We start from the raw sequence: 23557 nt of genomic DNA, 5'->3' as shown, positions 1-23557 counted from the left end.
CTACCAGCATAATTGCAATCCTCATCGACGGCCTAATTTAATTATCTCGACTGCACAGTACGAGTGGCTCTGCCAGCAATCTCGGATTGCGCGCGTCTTGTCTTACCCGGCACGAGGCTGTGCTTTCAAACGGATTTCATCACGTTGCCCGATCGCCTCCCGCCCGTTGCTGCGTTTCTCTTCAATTGGCACCTCGCTCTGCGTATTATTTTTTTTATTTATTTTCGTGTTTATTTTATTCGTGTTTTCGGCTCCTCGAAAAACAAGCTCAGCTCTGCGCCGCGAGCCAGGGTACGAGGAGCAACTGCACCAAAAAACATGGAAAGCAGTTTGTAAAGTGCTGCACCGGTGTGGTATATGAAATACCTTTGACGTGCGGGAAAACCTATGTGGGCCAAACGGGCAGATGCGTGAACGACCGTGCTGCTGAACATGTGAGGTCGCTGAAAGAAGCAGGTGCGCATCTTTCGCAACATTGCGCAACTTGCACTGCGTGTCACCAAGCGGCAGAACATTCGCCACAAAAACAATGCCAGTACTGCAGGAAGTGTGAACCACGGTTCGGAGAGATAAAGATTCTTGGCAGAAGTAGGGAAACAAAGGCACGTGAGGTTTTAGAAGCATTCCGTATAAAGAAAAAAGGAAAAAACTGTGTTATTGATACTTCCGTGACCCTCTTCAAAAGCGAAATGCCCTATCTGGAACGGTTTGGCAGATGACGCATGATGGTCATTGCGCGCATGTCTGTCTTTTCCCTTATATTTGCTGATTTTTCGGTGAATAAAGATAGATGAAGTTGGCGCTTGTCCTGTGTCGTTCCCCCCACTTGTGATCGTCTTAGTTGGCGCTGTTCATTCCTAATTCAAGTATGCACCATCTAGCCCAAATGAATGTATATATATATATATATCACGTGACCGGCTACCCACGTTTCACATACATACACTTTTTCCCGCTTTGACATTCGTAATGCTAACGCATTACGTGTCAAAGTAGTAAAGTGTCTTGTAGTAAAGCCAGGGAAGGGAGAAAAGAGACCGGTAGGAAAAGGGTTGGTAACATCGATGAACGATTAATCGATTAACGGTACCCCGCAATACGAGTAATCTTCATCGATGCCCACCTTTCATTTAATCGACTTAATCGATTAGAACTGTTCGATCAATCGTTTCCTAAAGTTTGACAGGAGTGGCTCAAAATTTTTATATCGCACTTGAATGGCGGAGCACGAGCAGTGATTCTGCGGCTCTAGGTAAAACGACTGTCGACTGTTTTTACGAGTTGTGAGTGATGCCGAGCCCAGCGCTTCCCCTCTCTTCACCCCTGTAAGGATTGGGGCTGGGCATGAAATAAATGGTAGCTGGCCCATGCCGTCGTCCGACTCATCCACGCTGAGGACGTTGTTGAAGGGAGTGACTTGTTCTCATCGAGAACGAGGAATATGAGATTTATTTGCAATATCTACATGAAGGGTGGGGAACGTTACACTTCATCAGACTAACATGACTGAGAGAGAATGCACACCTAAGAGCCGGAAATGGCTGCTTAAAAACACTCTGTCCTCCCTAGATCCCTAGGTGAGGGAAAACTGCCGTTCATCCTTCGACCAATGGAAGCGTCCAGAGTCATCGTCGTCGACCCGCCTTTGAGGGGGAGGGTTCACACACTCACTTCCGCACTTTGGTTTCACTGATCACACCGAGGTGAGAGGGTTCTCTTAGACAGAGGTCTTGACCCGAGCAGGCGCCTCTTGTTCCCAGAGCTGACCCCGCAGTCTGTGGCCGCCGCGTCTGTCCGTTGACTGTGACGACTCTTGGGGCCCGCGAGAAAGCATCGCAAAACATTCATTTCCAGGAGTTCTCTCGCTCCAAGCAAACCGGGAAAGCGACAGCGAATAGACTAACAATACTCGGCCCGCCGAACGTGGCTAGACATGCCGGCGCCGTTTGGCTGTTGAGGCGGCGCATTGTTGTCTTTACAAGGCGAGTCGTCGCAGCGGGCTGGGAAGGGTTCGGATGTCGCTTCTCCGAAGATCGCGAGCCCCCGCATGCCGACCGTAACACCCCTCACCGCACACGTCGTCCGAAGCTGGAAGCTAGAAATGCTCTCGCAACTCAAGGTACGCTATAGCAACCCAGTCGTTGATTGCAGTGTCACTGCCAGTTCACTAAAGACCTTGGCACAGCATTCGCACCGGTAAGGAGCACGTATTTGACATAACGGTGGAGTTCATGTCGAATCCAGCAAATCCGTAGCTTCTATTCTAAATCTATTATCGCGTGCTGGTTGTGCGGCCATCCAAAGAAGGCGTCGGTTTCACTCAAGCATCCAAGCCAGTTGACATACCTTCGCTCTATAGAAAAGAATATGTGGCTTGAAATCCTGAACCAGTAATTTTCTTGTTTAACTCTACTGTACAGTGATTGACTAGTGCCATATATGTTTAATTCTACTCTAAGTGCCACCTTATTTGTCTCTTCAAAGAGCACTAATGCCAACTTTATCTAATCTTTAACAAAGATTATTCTCTATCAAAATTCATACACTCGTATTTCTAACTTGGTTCCGCATCTCGAACATTAAAATTGATTCCTACAAAAGTAGATAACCGTGTTTCAACTTTTCTAAAAGTTCCCGGCAAGAACTTCAGTTAATCAATAAATCGATAAAAAAACTCGATGGAAAGCGATTAATCGATTAAACGCTAAAATGATGAATGATAATCGTTAATCGAACAAAAAAAGTATTAACCGACCATCCCTAGACAGGAAAGGACCTAAGCAGCAGCAGCCTTTCAATACCGACTGTCAAGCGTAATGGCACAGCGATACGGGCGGAAGCTATAAAAGTGCGGATATGGGACACACGACGCAACAAGGTAGTTGACGATAACGGGGCAAAAAGAAAAAGAGAGTAACGATAAATAAGACCTCGACCTTTCCCTACAGAAAACCAGTTCTGACTGCAAAAACTCCTGCAGAACGCGGTATCGCGAGCGGGTTTTGCATAGGATGCTAATTGGGCACGTCCACGACACACGAACGGTGGACGGCACGCAAGTAGTATACGAACAGCCCGTGATAAACATTTATCTCAGGCACGCTCTGAGGCTTGCTGGTGCCGCTCTTGCTTTTCTTTTTCTCTCTCTCTCTTGTCCGACAGGAGCATGCGGCAAGACATCGGGTACCGGGAACAAGTAACAAAAGGAGAGACGACGTGCCCGTCCTCTCTTTATCGGGCTCGTTCCACGCGACTCTGGAGTGGACTCCCTGCGCGTCCGCAATCTTCCGCTACCTGGTGTCGTATCTGCGAAATTCGGTTGTCGCTTATCGGAGCGCTCGGCGATGTTAATTCCCGGTCTGGACATCGGGGGCGACACGCTCGCGTCCCGCCGGCCGCGCATCCGAGGTTTCGCGTTGGGCGGTACGGTAACAAAAAAAGAAAAAAACGCATCGAAAGAATTTCGGAAAGAGCAAAAAGAGATAGAGAGGAGAAGCAAGGTGACGTCCAGCGAGCAGCAGCTGCGGCAGGTGAGACTGTGGAGTCACTATCAGCGAGGCCCGCCGCCAGCGCTCCTCTCCTCGAACCTCGTTGGCGCTTCTTTTCGGTCCCGGCTGTGACAGCAACCGCAGGCGGCAGCAGCAGAAAGGCTGGGCCCCCCGGAACAGCGGCAGCAGCGGCGGTGGTAGCACGGTGGCGGCGAAGAAGTAGCTTCGAGGACGGCAACTTCTACAGACACGGCGCGCTGGCCAGCCCGCTATCTACATCAGGAAAACTACATCCGCCTATACCGTGTGCACTCATGGCTTCCCACTCCCGGAGATCGGGCCGTGCTGTTGCTACCCTGGCCACGCTGCGGCTGCCCCTGCTCGTGTTCCTCCAGCTGGCGCTCGGCACATGCGTCGAGCCCGTGGGCGCGGCCTGTCCCAAGAAGGACTTGCTGCGGCCTTGCAGCTGCTTCAGCTACCACAACTACGAGCGCGTCGAGTGCAAGGACGTCGACCGGAGGGCGCTCAAGAGCGCGCTGGCCGCGCTCCGCGGCTCGTCCGTGTTCGAGTTCGAGCTGTCCAAGTACAACCTCAAGGACGCGCCCTCGGACGTGTTCGGCGGCGTGCGCGTGACCGAGCTGTACACGTACATGGCCGACTTCACGAACGTCTGCAACGCGAGCAACCTGTTCGACGGCTTCGACGACACCCTGACCATGATCGAGATAAAGCGCGCCAAGGGGCTCGAGCAGCTGCACTGGAGCGCGCTGGGGCGCCTGAAGAACCTGCGGCGGCTGTTCGTCTTCTCGTCGGACTTCCCCAGGCTGGACAAGAGCTTCTCGCTCATGCCCAAGAGCCTCTCGCACGTGATGGTGCAGGGCGGCAGCCTCGAGCGCGTCGACGAAGGCGCCTTCCTGGGTCTGGAGATTCGGGACCTGGAGATATCGTTCACCAGGCTGGAGAAGATCACCAGGAACGTCTTCCCGACGCCGGCGACCAATCTGACCGTCCTTTCCCTCAGGTGCGTATACGTTGTCTGTGATGAAAGGAACGTTGCTCCTTGACCGCTGAGCCGATGAGGGACCGGTGTAACAACACGTCCTTCATAGGTTGGTTCATAGGTGCATGCGGGTCTGTATAGCGGGAGTGTACGCAGCACTGTAGGCTGTAGACGAAGAAAAAAAGTATATCGCCGTGATTAAATCATAGTGTTTGCAGATGAGCAACGTGTTGGATTCCGGCAAATTGTCATGCAGTTGCAATCGACTGCTCTCGAAATGCCGCCGCGCTGCAGAAACGAAACCACGCTCATCAATCACGAGATCGTGCTCGGCAGGATAAATTATGCGAATCGGTCAAGTCGGTAAGGGTCCACTGAATGTTGGCAACTGTCGGTCCCGTGGTTACTCTCATTCCAGTCCTTGCTTTATGTAGCGTAGCTGAATTCAATGGAGAACTCCGTTTTCCTGCCCAGTTACCTTGTTCACTTATGGCTCATAGCCGTTGTGTATCACCCTTCAGGGGACGCATATCACACAGAAACAACGTTAATGTTCAATGTTAATGTTCATTACTTGGGCTTCAGGCCTGTGTTGTCGCTTGAACCTTAGCCTTCTTGCTGATATAGGTCCTTTGTCAATCCGTCGTACAACTATGGCTAGTTTTCTGACTTCCGGTTGATACTGCGGTCAGAACACTGTTGTGTGCTGCAGATCTTCTGGGTTACCTACTCGAAAAAAAGCAAAAATCAAGCATGGTATCTGGGTTTGCCTTTCACATAATTCTCGCGTTTAAGTGCGGAGTTAAAAATTAAACGGTGTAGTATGAGTACGTATGAGCCCTCGCAATTATTCACTTCTTCGCTATTTGGCCTCATTTTATTTTACGAAGTATCGGTGGCTCCTTTTTTCCCAATGACTTCGAGTTGTTAGCTGTCAGTTACCCAACAATCTGGCACTCATTGCAGCCTTTGGTGAGGCGTTACTGAATGCCTGTTTTTGGACATATTGCATGTAGTGCCCGTTTACAACAGAAATAAAAATTGAAATGATAATCGACAAATTCAAGGCAAATTCTCATTACACGCTGTATCTGTTTTGCTCCATATATTCGTTCCGGCCTTAGACTGATAGCTGAGAGAAAATACTTCCCGTGCATGTGCTGAGAAGAATGCGAATTTGATGCACTCTGTGGTTTCCTTGCGCGAAGAGCTTTAGAGAACTATTCATCTTGTGAAATGAAACGGTATGGGAAATTACTACGGTAGCCTCGCTATAGAGCAAGCACCTGCAAGTTGAAAAGTCGACAATTTCCGCCACCCATTCCCTAAAGACTTCGACATTACACGGAACAAGCGTCTATGTCCGTCGCTGTAAAACAGAGCAGCTAGTCTAACGGGCTTTTCTGGAGATCCGATATTTTACAACTGTAAAGACTTGTGCTTAGTATCGACAACAAAAACATGATTATGCTTTCATGTTTTGTGGTGTGCCGCATACAACGAGAACCTATTATGTTTTCGCGTATTGTGGCCCACACGAGTCTCTCTTAACTTGGTGTATAGCTGTCGTGCGTGCTGTGAAATGCTAAAATGCTCCAGTCAATAGCTTCTCGAGAAAGCTAACACGAGCTTGCTTTCAGATGTTCAGTAAAGTTATACATTCACGCGTGAAATTCAATAGTAACGAGTTACACATTTGGGACGTTTCGGGGCCCACATTTTTTCACGATGGCGATGAAAAAGTCACGGTGACGGGCCGCAATACAGGTCCCTTGATCATAATAGGGAGTTTTAGGAATATCGCGCCCAAGCATCTTTGTGTACGCAGCAAAGACCCAAACTCCAGTGTTAGCCCTTTGCGTTATATCATACTGTCTTTGCGTTCGCATGTAAGTTCGGATGTTTGCGTGCCTGATCATTGGACGCGAAAAATCTAAAACTCCCTAATGTGCTTGAAACAGTAAGACGACATGGGTAAGGAATCAGCATGCTATACCTTCAATGGCGAAAAACTTTGTCTAAAAAAAAATCTAGCAAACAAACTAGCTAATCACACCACCACTATGGACGAAACGCTGCAACTCAGAGGGTGGCAGACATGTTATGGTGGTGGGCTTGATCCACGACAAGGCCACCACTGTAGCCTGCTATCGAGTTGTGAACCAGAGATTGGTTTGGGCAGCGAAACGTAGAAATCTGGTTCTGACTTTTTTATAACTTAGCGAGCCCGTGTTGTTCTTGTCGGGCTTCTTCCTCATGTCACAGGTTTCTTTCAAGTAGCTGACCATAGAGTTTCATATAATTATCATAGGGAACTGTGGCGCTGCGATAGGTAGTACGTGTATTAGTCTGATCTTCTTGCTTAGGGCTTCAGAATATCTTGTGGCTTCGTTTATTGCGCTTTATCTGGGCCTAAATTGGCCTAAATTTGAAAGCAGCTTATACTTTTTTTTTACAGCGAAACTGTTATTCTTTCGATGGTCGGCATGTTTCGTGTCCGACCGTGAGCATAAATTACCATCATCTCTAATGTCCGTACTTCCCCTGAGCAAGTAAAAGAATGCAATGGCTCATCTCCCTCGTAATGCAGTGGCTACAAGCACTCAGCAAAGCGAAACGAACAGTGCATGCATTCATTGGAATCACGCGTACAACGCACAGAACAGCGTGCGTTTCAATAAGGAAGAAGCTCAAAACAAGCACCCGAACCGCCAATAAAGCATCGCATACCCTCCTCAGCAGTTGCAGTGGTAATTTTACAACTGCTTCCCTGGACACCCACTTTAGTAGGGCCGTAATGGCGAGTCAACTTGTTTTAATACAGAAGGTGATATGACTCGGCAAGCACGCACAATCACTGGTGATTGCAATGGTTCCGCTTGTCCTTGGGTTCGTGGCGTAATAGTTTCAATATCGGGTCTCTGTGCTAGAGGTCCTCTGTTCGAATCCTTCCGTCGGACAATTTTAATAATGCTTGCGGAATTATGCATAACGCTTTCTTAAAGATGGTCACTCTGCAAAGTCGCGAAGCCATTTAAAGCCATAAGGACGAAGTTGAGGCAAATCCATGTACTATACCCATCATTTCCATGCTGGCTGAACTGGGGTGAACTGAACTGGATTGCTGGAGTGACTGTACGAAACTCTGTGCATCGGATTGTGTTTTTTGTGCCGCATCACCCTTGTGTTTATGCGAGGACCTAGTGCACAATTCTCGAAAACTAATGTCTCAACTGTTTGTCTCCTTCACGTCGTTTGCTCGCTTTTAATTCCACGAAGTTTCGACAACACTGTATACGCGCGAGTTGCGGACATTACCGCCACATCCTTACTAAACGAATTTGTGTCCATTCTTGTATTTCCGCATGTTTTCCGTGTTATTCTTACGGAAATAGTGTGAAGAAAGAGAGCTAGGAATAATCTTTATTTTACCGGCGCTTCCCCCCACTCGAGTGTGAGCTTCAGCCATTCCACGCGAAATAGTGTTGGAGCCCTTATGTCGCTCCCGAATAACGCGGTAAATTTGGTGGTGGTGGTGGTAAACTTTACTGAAAGCGGGAAGGAGAAAGGGGAGGTGGCTGAGGGATCGGGCTCAAGTAAGGCCCTGGGCCTTACTTGGCCTCCTCCGCCCAGTCCACCAGTTCAAGCAGTCGGTCGACGTCCCCGGAACTGAGCCAGGCTGTCCGGTCAGTCTCGCTGCTGACGGGGGGGATGAGAGAACGGGAGCGAGGTGCATTCCCACATTATGTGTGTGAGTGTCCCTGTTTGCGAACAGAGCCTACATAGGTCGTAATCTGAAATTACGAGAACACGCGCGGAACATTTCCCACGGGAACAGCGTGCGGTAACACTTGATGTCTTTTTTTTTTTTTATTGAAGTGAATGTTAGGAGAGGTTGGCGCCTTTATGGTGGCACCGGCTACTCCTTGTCACTTGGCAAAGGAAACGAATTTGCGTAAAAAGAGAGAATAGCGACACAAAATATAACACTCAGTAGAACACCGGATCAGTAAAAAAATATACAGTCCAGCAGTACATGAGTCGCAAAGTTCTGTGCACTTGTTCAGACCACGTACGCATATATAAAGTCAGTTGTTTTCAACAGCCAAAACACACAACACATGTAATACACTGCAAGTACAGAACAGGATTATACATGTTGTGTAAAAGATGCGATTACCCCATAACCCAATTATGAACAACGAACAACGTTTATGTAACTCATTAAAGTATTCGGATCATCTGATACTTAATATTTTCCCAAAATGTTGGTCTCCTCTAAAAACTTTTTCAGAGCAAGAAGTGCTCTTTTTTGAAGGCCCGCAGTTGGCCATGGGCCAAGTATCTTTTTAAGAGTGAATGGTCTTCTGTCTAATATAAACAAATTAGCTTGCAGTACCGTCGTCCGGCAAAGAGGAACAGACGGGATCGATCACGATGACGATAGCTCTGCCGCACATATTTGGGCAAAAGAAAGAAAGAAAAAAACGCGGTCCTTGTTCCGTTCTTAGCTTTCGCTGTGCTCAGTGCAACGTGAGCACGATAGCGGTTTCGTTTCTCACACGGCCATCGGTGCCGGGCCAAACCGCGGCGTCTCGAGAAGAGGGAGCCCCCCCTCTTCGAAAACCACGCTGGCGTCGCGCTGTATGGCGTGCCGCCGATAAGCGTTCGGCGGGTACTTGACCTTTTTCGTTTGTTTTCCGCACTTTCTCCTGGGAGGAAGTATGCCCCATATTGTTCGAAGTCACGCAATGGTTCGCGCATCGCCGCTTGTTCGTATATACTTATATATGCCTCGACTCTTGCGTATTACTCGTGTAGTGTACGTCTGGGAACTGGAGGCGTTGGCGTCTCGAGTGTGCATGCCGGCCGCTCCTGTTTCGTGGGCTGTGCAGTCACAGTTGTACGAGCAAGTGAAATTGTACGGCGATAATGCCTCAGTGACTGTGGCGTTGTGGAGCTCAGCGCAAGGTCGCGGTTTGGATACCCGGCCTTGGATGCGGTTATTTTGAGCTGTGCTTTAAGGTATACACTCCAGGTGGTCAAAATTAAAGCGGATCACTCCAATGCACGCGGAGTCCCTCGTAGCGGAAGTGTTGCTTCGAATCTTTAAACTCTGGTCGGTAAGTCAGTCAGTCAGTCAGTCAGTCAGTCAGTCGGTCGGTCAGTCAGTCAGTCAGTCAGTCAGTCAGTCAGTCGGTCGGTCGGTCGGTCGGTCGGTCGGTCGGTCGGTCGGTCGGTCGATCGATCGATCGATCGATCGATCGATCAATCAATCAATCAATCAATCAATCAATCAATCAATCAATCAATCAATCAATCAATCAATCAATCAATCAATCAATCAATCAATCAATCAATCAATCAATCAATCAATCAATCAATCAATCAATCAATCAATCAATCATGTTGCTTTTCACACGCTGAAGCGGGGAAAAGTTCAAACTGCATGATTCAACACACGTAAATGTATACTGCGTCGTCAGAGGTAACGAGGCACGTGAAAAATGGTCGAGTAAACTTCGGTCATGGCCTTCGAGACGCCTAAATTGAAGAAGTACGCGCATACTGCGCGTCGTAGAGCTGCACCTGAATACGCTGCACGTGAATAGATACTGCACGTGAATGATAACAGGCTCGCACGTACCTTACAACATGAGCTTAGCAACGGGGCGACAGGTACGTTTACAATGAGCACACCGCGTGAACTCAGTACCTCTCAGTTTGTATATTTCGAGGTCTCCTATAAAGAGTACTTTGGGCGCGCTAACTGCATTCTGATGATAGGTGAATGATAGGTGTAACGTTAAGGGATAAGAAAAGAGCAGATTGGGTGAGGGAACAAACGCGAGGTAATGACATCTTAGTTGAAATCAAGAAAAAGAAATGGGCATGGGCAGGACATGTAATGAGGAGGGAGGATAACCGATGGTCATTAAGGGTTACGGACGGGATTCCAAGGGGAGGGAAGAGTACCAGGGGGCGGCAGAAAGTTAGGTGGGCGGATGAGATTAAGAAGTTTGCAGGGACGGCATGGCCACAATTAGTACATGACCGGGGTTGTTGGAGAAATATGGGAGAGGCCTTTGCCCTGCAGTGGGCGTAACCAGGCTGATGATGATGATGATGAACTGCATTGAGCTTCAGCTACGACCTCAAAGCACGTTGGGCACGAGGGCTCGAGAGTGACGCGCTCCCGGCTCAAGGACAGTGTTAGCGAAGCGCAGATGCGAAGGTCCGTCGTTGATCGAATTGACCGCGCATTATGCGAGCAGCGAAACAATGCAGCGCGATAAGGATAGCATGCGCGATGGGAGAGCTTCTATTTAGAGCTTACGAAAAAAAAAAAAAAACGTGAGGCAATAACCGCTCATCATCGGGAGCTACGTTCCGTGTACCCTTCGTTTGGCGATAGCGGCCGTCGCAGCCGCGTGATCCAGCAATTCGGTTCATCGCACCACTCTCCCGTTTGAATAACGGTCGTTCCCTCTCTTGATGTGTCCCGAGTTCAGTGCTATATATATATCGTGGCGTTCACCTTAAAAGCTGGAATCCTCCTAAAATGCTGACCTGATACAGCGGTCTATAGAACGAATTTCAAAACACAAAGCACTCGTACTGGAAGCAGCAACGATGTTGGCTCTGGAGAAGCGTAACGCGGCCATTCAGGGCGGCAATCGCGCGATCTCGCGCGTAGCGTCGCCACGTGACCTTCTGCGTTGGAATCGCCTTCAGTCACTAGCCTCGAGTGCCCAGCACGACCTGGTATGCGTAGCGCGCAGTCGGATACGACAACATCGCTACAGTTTTGTGCACGCTATAATCGGCTTGCGAGGGCTACTTCCAAGTTTCTCTGCGGTGTTGCCGCACTTGCATTGGAACTCCGGCTGAACTCTTTTGGAACACGCTTGGAACATTTGTTTGGATTGGAACAGGCCCTCTCCCTTTCATACTTGCATTAGCCTGTTACCCTGTGCTGGTGCGGGATTCCAACCCGGACGCTGTTCTGAGTAGAATTTCCCGATTGTCCGTCTATTGTTCTTGTTGTTGGTGGTGGTGGTGTCGCAGCAGGCTGGGGGCTATAGCCTGGCAAACGTAGCCGGCAACTGTTGTGCCCGAGGCTTCTGCGAGTTGAGCTCAGGGGTGTGTCACCAGTTGTCGAAGAGCCCCGCGTCTCGCGTGATTGCAATCAGCGGTCGTTGCACTCTCTTCCCGATTGCCGTCTATTGTTCTCTGTAACGTTCATGCGTTCACTCAGTTTCACGCACCCCTTGTTGCACAGTGCTGACTACACGGCTCGTGCCAACTGATCAGCAACGAGAACCGACTGCGTTTTCCCGAGAAGGGAGGGCGGCTAGCCAATTGCGCACCAATAATCGCTCCGTGAAGCTTCCGCATACAAACCGCGTCGCGCGAAGGTCGTTGAAAGGCAGCCTACATATGAGAAACCCTTTTGGTTCTCCTCTCTAGTTGATCGACGCGACAAGTATGTTTTTGCTGCATTGCGCGTAGTAAACGAAATCGAGCACATAGGTGCCTGCAACTTGACCGCAATAATCACATGCAGTAGCGGTGCTTAGACGGGCTTGACGAAGTCGGGATGAGTTGGACCACCACCTGCATCGCATTGACTCATAAGGCCACCGGTAGCGCACTGACTATAGAGCTGGTTGGATCATCGAGAACGAACCCAACAACAGTGCTAAAAGACTCACACACACACATACGGGGAACAGGGCGTCCTTTTTCTACATGTGTTTTTATGCGAAGCATATTACGAGGGCTCAACCCAGCTCCTCAGGCGCGGCGGTGACCATGAAATCACGTGACACCGTGACGTCACGACAGAGGAGAAGTGGCTTTGGCTCAACTCTTGCAAGACGGGCTGGGTGGGAATCGAACCAGGGTCTCCGGAGTGTGGGACGGAGACGCTACCACTGAGCCACGAGTACAACGCTTCAAAGCGGTACAAAAACGCCTCTAGTGAATACGGTGTTGCCTTAGAAACGCGCTGTTTCTAAGGCGTGCGTCTCTTGCTCAGGCGCACATTTCGTTGCCGCGCCGAACGCTGCTTTGCTCGACGCTCACCGCGTCCAATGCGGGGCGCGTAGTCGCTGCCCTGTAGCCCATTGTCTTACACCCCTTGGCGGGTCGACGGGAACGCTGTCGCGTTCCACTCTTGAAGGCGAAGCAGGGTAACGCATGAGTTGTTTCTTCGTCTAGCCGAACCAAATATAGCCAAGCAACAGCAGTTCACCAGGCTAAACAGTGGTTCAACAACTAAAATAAAGGCTAGTATGCTTCGCATCCTGGGCTTAACCTTACCTAAGCCACAGCCATTTTTTTTTTAGCCCAACTCCCCCCCCCCCCCCCCCTTTTTTTTTGCGCTGCTCTTACGTTGATTCAGGTCATTGGGTTTATTCGAACGATGTCGAGGGGAGTGGGAGTCGGGTCGCGTTTAGTCGGGCCTGCCTTCAGCGAGTGGGTTGAGTGGCTGGACGCGCTTGGCGAAATGCGTGTAAAAAAGCGGTCGGTTCCGGCCAACGGCGAAGGGACAGAGGTCAGCGGGGGAGGAGGGGAAGCTGGTTTCTCTACTCGTGCCGTGGCCTCCGAGATCACCGCATTAAGTATTTATTCCGCTCGGGAGAGCGCACGCAGCTGTGGAGAGGTGTTACGCCAATGCGGAGGGCTGCCCACAGTGCTTTGCGGCAGAGGTAGGGCAGGATTCGAGAAGGAACTGCCTTGGCTGATCTTGCATGACAACGGAACTGATTCTGACTTGGAGTTAAATAGCTCGCGATGGTGCAGTATTGGAGCTGCACTTTGCGGTGCTATATGGTTTCGCGGGATTTTTTTGGCTGTTGATGCGTCCGTTCACGCCACCGTTCGGAAACCACAGCGGTGGCCTTGTGGGAAACCACTGGGGAACCGAGGGGAAATGTCCGGGATGGGAAAGGGACTGGTGTCCGTGTACATAGTTCATGGTGTAGCGACTGTGTGTAGTCGTCTCGTGCTTTATGTACGCTCCCAGTTAGAAGTCAAGATCCATGCGGGCTTGTACACCCTATACTTTTTCTCTCTTGGTACTCTGTAAATCAAATACCGCTTACAATCTGAACCGCTGTATTCCACCTTGCCCCACTAGCGAGCCTTCTTAGTATGATGCTCGTGTGATCTCCCGCCAGCGTAAGTGGTGGCCCCGTGAACAGCCCGGGCCCCTCGCAAGAACGTTCTTCAAACAGCTTCGAGGGCTCTCGTTCGCCCATTGATAAACGATATTAATCGCTCGCTACCCATCGGCTTGCGAAATCTTCTTCGTTCATTTTTTATCTTCGGTTAGAGGCAGTGCATTCGCTTGGCCCTCTCTCTTCCTCTGCCGTTCGTTTGCGGCTTCCTCGTATTGTGGATTCGGCAAGCGGTAAGTGCGAATCCCAATGCCCAGCTCCTGCAAACTTCCTCGACGTGGTCTCTATATGATCTACGTAATAGAGAGAGAGAGAGACAAAGTGGAGGAAAGACAGGGAGGTTAGCCAGTGTAAGTACGGGCTGGCTACCCTGTGCTGGGGAAAGGGGTAAAGGGAATAAAAGGAGAAAGAAGAAGAATAGGAGAAAAAAAATAAGGAAATTCACGCAGTAACGCGACACTACGCGGTACAACACTCAAAGGCGATCGCACAATTTGCATGTCCTTAAAAACTTCAGCAAAGCCCTTAAGGCCTTGAGTGCCGAAGCCCGTCTGGACCAGTGTCCTAGAGCTTTCTCCTCTGTAAAGGGGCGATTAAACAGTTTTTCGAGCGCGGTCACGAGCACTGTTCTTGGCACTTTGTAGCTGGGACAGTCACAAAGGAGGTGCTCAATCGTCTCCTCGCAGCCGCAGGTGTCGCAAGTAGGGCTGTCGGCCATTCCACGTAATACGTGGAATGCGTATATACGTAATGTGTATTCTTCGCGTTGTATCGCCCGAAGGTTTATATAGCGTTGGCGGCTTTGTCTTGGCTGCGCGGCCGTTGTACACCGCTCGTGTGTTCGCCACACAGAACCAATATAAGCTGAGTCGCACGGCCGGTCTGGTCGCGGCGGCAGCGGCAGCAGCTGATAGGCTCGCAACGCGCGACACTTGGTCACTCGCACTCCAGAAAGTGCTGTCGGCCGGCAACAGGCCGCGGTGTCGACCGGCTTCGAGTCGAGTGCGTGCACGGGCTGTGCGGGGCACGCGTCGGTCGCGAGCAGTTTCTCCGGGTCGGGGTCGCGGGAAAACAACGCCCAAAACAAGAACAGCGTGCGCGCACGCGCGCACTGGCCTATACGTTAATTCGCATCGTGGGGATTATAACGTCGCGAAATTTCGCAATGGGTAGAACTTGTTGCTGGGCGAGTTGGTTGGGATCTAAAGAATATGGCACGCAAACGATCGAATATGAAACCATTTCTTTATGTAATATGTACCCTAACATTGTTGACGAAGCTATAAATTCTAGAACAATTCACAAATTTAAACATGCAATACGAAACATAATATTTTCGGATCACTGTGTGTTTAGCGAATGTTAATAAAGTTTCTTTGTTTAATATCAATAGTAATGTTATTCGTGCTCTATTCTGAATGTATAATTTCTGTTAATAACAGAATGTTCTTATTTTTCCTGTGCTGTATTTATTCAGTTACTTGCTATTTGGCAAACGGTTTACACTTTTCATTGTGTTTAAAATTTTGCTGTAAATAGTTTTGAAGTTTTGTGTCATATTAGTTGCACTTTGTTATCAGTTGACTGCTACTTCTGCTGCTCCAGCGAGGTAAAGGCGTTAGTCAGGAGGATTACGCCCTCCTTTTGCCTTACCTTGCGGGCAAACCTTGTATTTATGTTGCCCAAATAAAAACTTTGTACTAAAAGAAAAAAAAAAACGTTGTACATTGTTGCGTCAAAAAAGGAAAATAAAGACTTGGGGAGGAAGAGTACGACAGATTTCAGCGCTCAATCTGTCGTTTCGTACTCTTCCTTCCCAAGTGTTTATTTTCCTTTTTTTGGCGCAACAATGTATTCTTTAGTCCACAATGGGTCACGAGGGACGCCGTAGGGAGTGACTGCTGGTCAAATTTGACAAACCGCGGTTCTTTAACTTGCACCCAAAGCACCGCATACTTGAGCGTTTTTCTTCCTTCCCTCGTTTTTTTTTTTTTTGCATGCCGCCTCGATCCATCGGAATGCGGGCGCGCCGCGACAGGTGTCGAACCCGCGTCCTCGTGCTCCGCACCGCTGTGTCATATACACTGACCATAGACACTGGCCTTCCGCGCTGACTAGCGTTAACGTCATATGCACGGTTGGGTGGACGAAGAGAGGGAGGGCTCTTTATTAGAAGAACAGAGAATTTTGCCGGCGCGTATATAACCGCTGGCATGCTACTCTGTATAGGGATGGGGAATGGGATTAAAAGATTCCAGAAAAGAGTGGGAGAAAAAAAAAGGATAAAAATAAATATGAAATGTCCGAGTGGACCTGATACTAATTTTTACACGTGACATGGCGGGTAAATTTAGGCTTTTTTATAGTAAGGATGCAATTTTTAAAGGGTAGACGAAGCCATCCCGTCCCGTCTATACTCGAGTACGCGTAACGTGAAGCTGATGAGATGTAGAAGTCTAGAATTGAGGAGAGGGGAGAAGCATGCTAATCGAAGGGGACCACTAAGGGAAAACATTAAGCCGATTAAGGCCAAAGGACGGCTCACCTGGAAGCCTATCGCCGTCTTTCTATTCGCCGTCATAATCTCACTTTGCTGCGTCGAAAATTGCCATCGAAGGTCTCTTTGTTGCTCCTCAATTTGAATCTCCCGCGCCAAAAACGTCGAGCTGACGTGATCCTCACGCGACCTCCCTCTCTGCCACTCCCTGTGAATATATATATATATATATATATATGTATGTATAGCTCGTGCATTCGGTGACCACACGACCGTATACTACTATAAGATTTGGTAATGCTGAGGTCGACCTGTAAATGCAGGATTTGGCGGCGTTATCGGCAGTATCATGACGACGCGACACGCAGCAAATTTTACTGACGTCGTGTAGCAGTAGGGTAGGTATGATGACGTCGCTTATATAAAAAAAATAAGCAAGTATGCTGTGCACGCTTTCTCCCGTATCATGACGTCGTGACACGTCCAGCTGCTGGGAAGGTAAACCGAAACTGCTTTATAGAAACAGCTACTATATTTCATCTCGAAAGAAATTAAGCAACACAGGACGACTAGTAACACCATATAAACAGAATAACAGGGATGCGTTGTCTAGCCATACGCGTGATTCTCGTTTTTGTCGTTTCTTCTATAAGATAACGTGTCAACTAGTGCACCAACGATCATCTATACTCAAGGGCTACAGTAAATTGTTTAGGGAGCTCTGACTCTTGTCAGTATTTCTTCCACGGAGGGCGTAAAAATCTTCATTGAACGAAGAAGAATGACAAATCAAGAACGTCGTGTCAAATCTGTAGCGTCGTATTAACGGCCACGCTCTTCCCTTTCTTTCTTTTTCTCTCGCTTCTACGAGAAGCCCGCGCGGCGGCACAATGTGCGTGTAATCTCCGACGCGTGTCAATGGCTGTCGTGCTTATACGCGCAGCGCTTGCGCATACCTTATCGCTGTAAGGCCGTCACGGATGATCTGCGTACGAAGCGAACGCGCCCTTAAGAAAGGCCGCGGTACAGTCTGAAGTGTTTTCAATGCTCGATGCATACTGTTTACGCCCGTGCACCACCAGGCGCGTGCCGACGCCCCCCCCCCCGACACATACACATACATACGCGCAAACACACGCACACACACACACACACACACACACACACACACACACACACACACACACACACACACACACACACACACACACACACACTCACACACACACACACACACGCACGCACGCACGCACGCACCCACGCGCGCGCACACACACACACACACACACACACACACACACACACACACACACACACACACACACACACACACACACACACACACACACACGCTTATGTTCCTTAATATTCTGCAGGGTCTAATTAATCTTTTGAATCTGGTTTAATGGTTTGAATCTGGAGAGAGAGAGAGAATGAACATTTGTTTCATAAAGCGAGTAGAAAATTTCCTCGACGAGTGGGGCCCTCAGTCCAGGGCTCCATTGCCATGCGCGACTTCGCGAGCCCGCTGGATCAGCCGTCGCTGTTCCTGCTGGCTTGTGCTGAGCAGCGCAGACTCCCAAGAGGAAAGGGTAGGGTTGGGTATAGGAGGAACACCTGAAGGGTTAGGGCATTCCCGTATGGAGTGATACACCGTGGGTTTGGCCCCACAGTGGGGGCAATAGGAAGGGTACAGGGTGGGATGAAAGAAATGTAGCATGTGGAGACAAGGAAATGAATTCTGGAATTTGAATCAATTCTGGTATAATGAATCTCGTGAAGCACGGCGAACACGCAGCACAATGCGTAGTGGCATCGTAGATGACATTTAACCTTCGCTCAATTTCGACAACGGTTCCTCCCGCGTTAAAAAAAAAAGATAATTCCCTCTCATCTTGGTGCACCTTGTAAATTTTCCCACAGACGGATTCCCAGTAACAGCAGAGCGTTGACCAAGCGCACAATCTTGGTCTCAACGGCAGATATTTTGTGACGTACCTCAATAAAATACAGTAAAGGATTATTTTTTTATAGCCTTGCGGGTATTGACTTGGTAACGCAGATAACGCAGTTCTTAGTCCACTTACTTATCAGAACTGAATAGCGTTGCTGCCTTTTATCTTGCAGAGAGCGCATGACTGAAATGTAACGGTAATGTTGTATAGATTGGTACTATGTGAGCGTTCTTTTGTCTTTGCCTTTGTTAGCTCTGCACATCATCATCGTGAGTTATCAGCCATGCACTGAGGGCAAAGCAGAGATATTGAATTTTAAAAAAATAGTTATGAAGGTTGATCAATTTCAAGTTTTATGGAATTCTTAAAAATTGCCTGTGGCAGATGGCATAATTCTTGTCCTTGAGCTGGGTTACCGAAGAGGCGGGCTTTACTAGCACGAGGAATCGAAACACATATTCAGCTAGTTAACAGAAATTAACTAATTGGCTTCCCAATTAATTACTTTACGGCACATATCGCAATTGACGAGTTGTAGCCGGTTAGCTTGCAAGACGTACCCAATTGAAATTAATTTCCAGGCTGACACCAGTTTCGAGACGTTGTTTCCCAAAGTGTGGGACGAAGTGCATGGGCGTACCAGTTATTTTTGTGCTTCAATGCATGAGCGAGCGTTTTGTTAAAAACTTAAGTGGAACAACAGTGCATTTTTACGGCAATTTTGGTGGCGCATATCTCCTAACTGGCGTCATTCTATAAACTCATTTCAAGTGGATATGCCTCGCAAACTCTGCGGCTACCATTCCTAAATCACAATGCGCGCCGGAAAGTAACTAATAAAGAAGATAATTAGTGAATTTTGGTTAATTAGTTAAATGTGTGTTTGTGTGCTCATGCAAGTATTGTCCGCCTGTCTGAATAATCCAGCTCAAGAGCTAGAAGAATTATGTTATCTGCAGCAGACTATATTTAAAAATTCTATAAAACTAAAAAATGATCCCTCTCTATAATAAATTTACTTACCCCCCCTTTTTCCTGATCAGAAACTGAACTTCAGAAGATGTACGTGCATCAAACACAATGAACAATGTTAAGCAACGACAGTGCAATGCATGGTATTGTCATTTACTTCCGGGAATTCAACGATAGAAGAATGTACATTGTGTCTTCTGTGACGACCAGGCCTCAGATGCAGTACGGCCTTCGCTGCAGATTTTAAGATATTTAAGTGTCTCTCGAAACTGCTGCAAGGCTCTGAGTTCCTATCAAGAGGCCATGCTTTGAGTACTGGTTGACTCCACATTTTGTAAATATAACGTGCGCGCTAAGGTTATTAGCTTAAATGTTAATTAGTGAAACGTGTTAAATAGTAATCAGTTAATCGATTATCACAACAATGTTTGACGTTTCCCGCGGCTAAGTGAAGCTTCGTAAGAGAAGATTATCGTTTTTCTTTCGAACCCTTTATCTTTAATAATGGGATACATCTATCGCATACAGAAATACGCAGCCGGCGCGCTATGGTTCTTGCACCAGAATGCCTTTTTATCTAGAGTTAAATACCGCCTTACTTCCGCTTTCGTTTAGCGCATTCTGCTGCCACTAGCTCTGGATTCTTCCGGTGCGTTTGCGTTCTTCTGTCTAGTTTCACAGTTTTGGTCATCCGCCCACGTGGCAGCACTCACTCACTCTCTCTCTCTCTCTCTCTCTCTCTCTCTCTCTCTCTCCTTTTGCATTAGCCTTCTTTCCTTTCATTTCCCAACCCCCCGTCCCTTCACTCTCTCTCTCTCTCTCTCTCTCTCTCTCTCTCTCTCTCTCTCTCTCTCTCTCTCTCTCTCTCTCTCTGTCCTTTTGCATTAGCGTTCTTTCTTTTCATTTCCCATCCCCTCTCCTCCGCTCAGAGTATGGACCGCACGTCCTCCCGGTTAACCTTCCTGTCCTTTCTTGCCTCTCTCTCTCTCTTAACAGCCTGCGTCGAGCTGCCAATATTTTGTTTATTTAAAAGAGAAAGGACGATGCTCCCAACGTCATAAGGACACAGGCCTTGGACGCTGGCTACGAACGGCATGCTGGTTCGTAGTTGTCCTCGGTTCCGGACGAGGATTCATTGTTTTTGGCACGCTGTCTCTCGAACTTGCCACATCGCACAGGGTCGGCACACAATGCCACGGCTTTGCTCGGCCTGTGTGGCCGGGAACCCTTTACACATGTGGAGCGATAACGCTTCTATCTGTACTCGTTATGTCACGCGAAAATCGAGCTAACTCGCCACGTTGTATACGGTCGTTGTGCAACAGAAATGCGCATGCCCTTCGCGCCTTTGTCGCAAGGTCGTGCGCAGCACGGGATTTTTTAAATGTAACTGTTTGTTACACGAAAGTCCGGGAAAAATGCGACAACGAATAGCTGGTTATCATAAAATTATCAAAGCAATAAATTCCCACTGAGCTAATCATTAATTTAATTATGGGGTTTTACGTGACAAAACCACTTTCTGATCATGAGGCGCGCGGTAGTGGAGGACTCCGGAAATTTCGACCACTTGGGGTTCTTTAACGTGCACCTAAATCTAAGCACATGGGTGTTTTCGCATTTCGCCCCCATCGAAATGCGGCCGCCGTGGCCGGGATTCGATCCCGCGACCTCTTGCTCAGCAGTCCAACACCATAGCCACTGAGCAACCACGGCGGGTATTTTTAAATGTAGCTGCTTGTTATAAAAATAGTCTGGGAAAACGCGCTGACGAGCAGTTGGTTATCATAAAATTATCAAAGCAATAAATTCCCGCTGAGTTAATTAATTAATTTAATTATGGGGTTTCACGTGCCAAAACCACTTTTGATCATGAGGCGCGCGGTAGTGGAGTGCTCTGGAAATTTTGACCACTTGGGGTTCTTTAACGTGCACCTAAATCTAACTACACGGGTGTTTTCGCATTTAGCCCCCATCGAAATGCGGCAGCCGTGGCCGGGATTCGATCCCGCGACCTCGTGCCCAGCAGCCCAACACCATAGCCACTGAGCAACCACGGCGGGTATTTTTAAATGTAGCTGCTTGTTATAAAAACAGTCTGGGAAAACGCGCTGACGAGCAGTTAGTTATCATAAAATTATCAAAGCAATAAATTCCCACTGAGTTAATTAATTAATTTAATTATGGGGTTTTACGTGCCAAAACCACTTTTTGATTATGAGGCACGCCGTAGTGGAGGACTCAGGAAATTTCGACCACCTGGGGTTCTTTAACGTGCACCCAAATCTAAGTACACGGGTGTTTTCGCCCCCATCGAAATGCGCCCGCCGTGGCCGGGATTCGATCCCGCGACCTCGTGCTCAGCAGCCCAATACCATAGCCACTGAGCAACAACGGCGGGTTCCCACTCAGTTAAGGAATATCAGAAAAGAAGAAAGGAACAATCAAACATTCGAAAGTTACGTTTGCGAACATTATGTAAAATGGCGAGAGAAAGCTGCTTGTAATTCTGGAGTTCTTTAACCGTATCCTTTCTTACGGATTAATTATTTTGGCATTTATCGAAGTTTCGGGTGTGCTGCAAATGAGGAAAATTGCGTGTACAGTCACGTAGTTCTGAGAAACTGGTCGCCCGACTTGACGATCACGATATCCGGGCCATAAAAAAAAAAATTAATAAAACTCTCCCAGACTTAAGCAACTGTGTTACCTACATCGTAAAAAAACCAACCTCCACTTCAACGATCATGTTTTTATTATTTTTGACAAGTTACTGGCGTCGTTGAAACGAGACGTTTCTATCGCCATGACCAAGGAGAAAATGAGAGCCATAGTAAAGAAAACAAGTAAAGAAATTGTTCGTGATAAAAGCATGATTCGATTGGGTACCATGTGCAGTATGTCGTGATGTACGCCTTACAAAATGGTGCCACCTGCCGTCACTTTCACGCTCAAATGCTTGGAAATACAGCTGCCAAGAAATTTCCCTTCATCTACTGTATTTTTTTTAACTGTGTAACAGAGCAGGCGCGCAAGAGAGCACGTGTGTGATAGACCACGTGCTCTCTCGCGTCAGAGCACGTGCTCTCTAGGCCAAAGGCATATACGAGCTAAACCGATAAATGACAGTCAACCCTACCACTTTCTTTCGCGTCGTACTGCTTGCTCTCTTCGCAAACTCACCTCGCCATTCTTCCTTCGTCAAATGTCGAACACAGCCTTCGTCCTCGTGACCCGAGTACGTCGGTGTCTCGACTGGCGCATTCGCGTGAACGGCTGCCGTTTTTGCGTTTCTCGGCGCATCTTGTGAACGGCGTTTTGCGTGAGCATTCCGAGCGCATTAAAGTTGTGCCCCATGTGTAGCACGTAAACTTTAAAACATTGCCGGATTGATGGACTCTAACGGACGATGTGTGTGTGCTGTGCTATGTGCTCTCTCTTTCTCTCCCCCTTTCCCATCTTTCATCGCCCCCATCCCTCTGCCATGTGTAGGGTAGCAAACCGGTTAAGCTAAACTGGTTAACCTCCCTGCCTTTCCTTCTCCACTTTTTCCTTCCTTCCTTTCTTCCTTAAAACATTGCGCGAGATTACACGGTGCACGAGACGACAATATTAAGAATTAAAAATTCTTAAGATCTGTTTTACATCTGCGCGCACGCTTTTACTGATTCTGAAGATGTAAGAAATGTGGTTAAATTAAATTTTCAGTGGGCAGAGTTAACTGGCGCCTGAAGCGGACATTTAGGTTTTTTGGTTACTTCTAACAGATGGCCTGTTTTCTGTCTTGGTATGATGTACTCCACATTTCATTCGATGTTATTTTTAAGGTCTCATTCATTACTTATATGCTTTCCTCGTGCTCCTGTTCTAAAACTTCGCATTTGTTTTTCGCTGAATTTGTTTTGAGCTCTTCCGCTTTTCTCCAAACAACGCACAGGCAATCTATAGGCGGCCTAATATATCATTCGTATGAGAGTGGTTCACTGGTCGGATGCTTCAGTGAATGCAATTCTCTGTTGCTTTGATTGCGTATTTTTCGTCACTTTACCTTGCGGACGAAGTTACGAGAGCGCTTCTGTATTCCCGCTTCTACACACGCAGCGAGAACCTTGGCACGAACCTTGGGGTAATAGCATTCCTTCGAGATATAGAAGGCGCTGCCTGATAAGAAGCGTCAAGCAAATGCTAAAAAAAAGAAAAATAAAGGAAAAAGAAGCGACAAGCTGCGGAGAAAGGCTCTGCCAAGGAAGTGGCTGATAGAAGGCCACTTCAACAGGTCTTTGGATTCCAGAGTGATCAGAGCCGTGGGTGATTTCCCCCGGCACGCTGTCTGTTTTCCAAGATGCATTCCGACTGAGCTTTAGCTTTTTGCCTGCATTCTTTACTTGATTTGAGGCGTTACATCCTGTTTACACTGGCAATGCAACTATCGGCATTGGTAATCTGCGTGAGCGCTGCCT

At 48.1% G+C, this 23557-nt stretch overlaps 1 protein-coding gene across 2 annotated transcripts in view; it reads left to right on the top strand.

Annotated features, from left to right (window-relative positions):
* LOC135911606 (leucine-rich repeat-containing protein 24-like) overlaps window positions 1-23557 on the top strand; it is a 58610-nt gene that overhangs the window by 15752 nt on the left and 19301 nt on the right. The window contains exon 2 of one of the 2 annotated variants that reach the window (XM_065443922.2): window positions 3163-4509. In XM_065443922.2, coding sequence (XP_065299994.1) covers window positions 3167-4509 — 1343 coding nt within the window. In that variant the 5' untranslated portion in view covers window positions 3163-3166. The remainder of the gene's footprint in view (window positions 1-3162; window positions 4510-23557) is intronic. The other variant, XM_065443923.2, reaches the window with a different exon arrangement.

Source organism: Dermacentor albipictus, chromosome 5 (genome assembly GCF_038994185.2).
Source record: "Dermacentor albipictus isolate Rhodes 1998 colony chromosome 5, USDA_Dalb.pri_finalv2, whole genome shotgun sequence".
NCBI classification, from domain to species: Eukaryota; Metazoa; Arthropoda; class Arachnida; order Ixodida; family Ixodidae; genus Dermacentor; species Dermacentor albipictus.
This window is presented reverse-complemented; position numbering and strand designations above follow the sequence as displayed.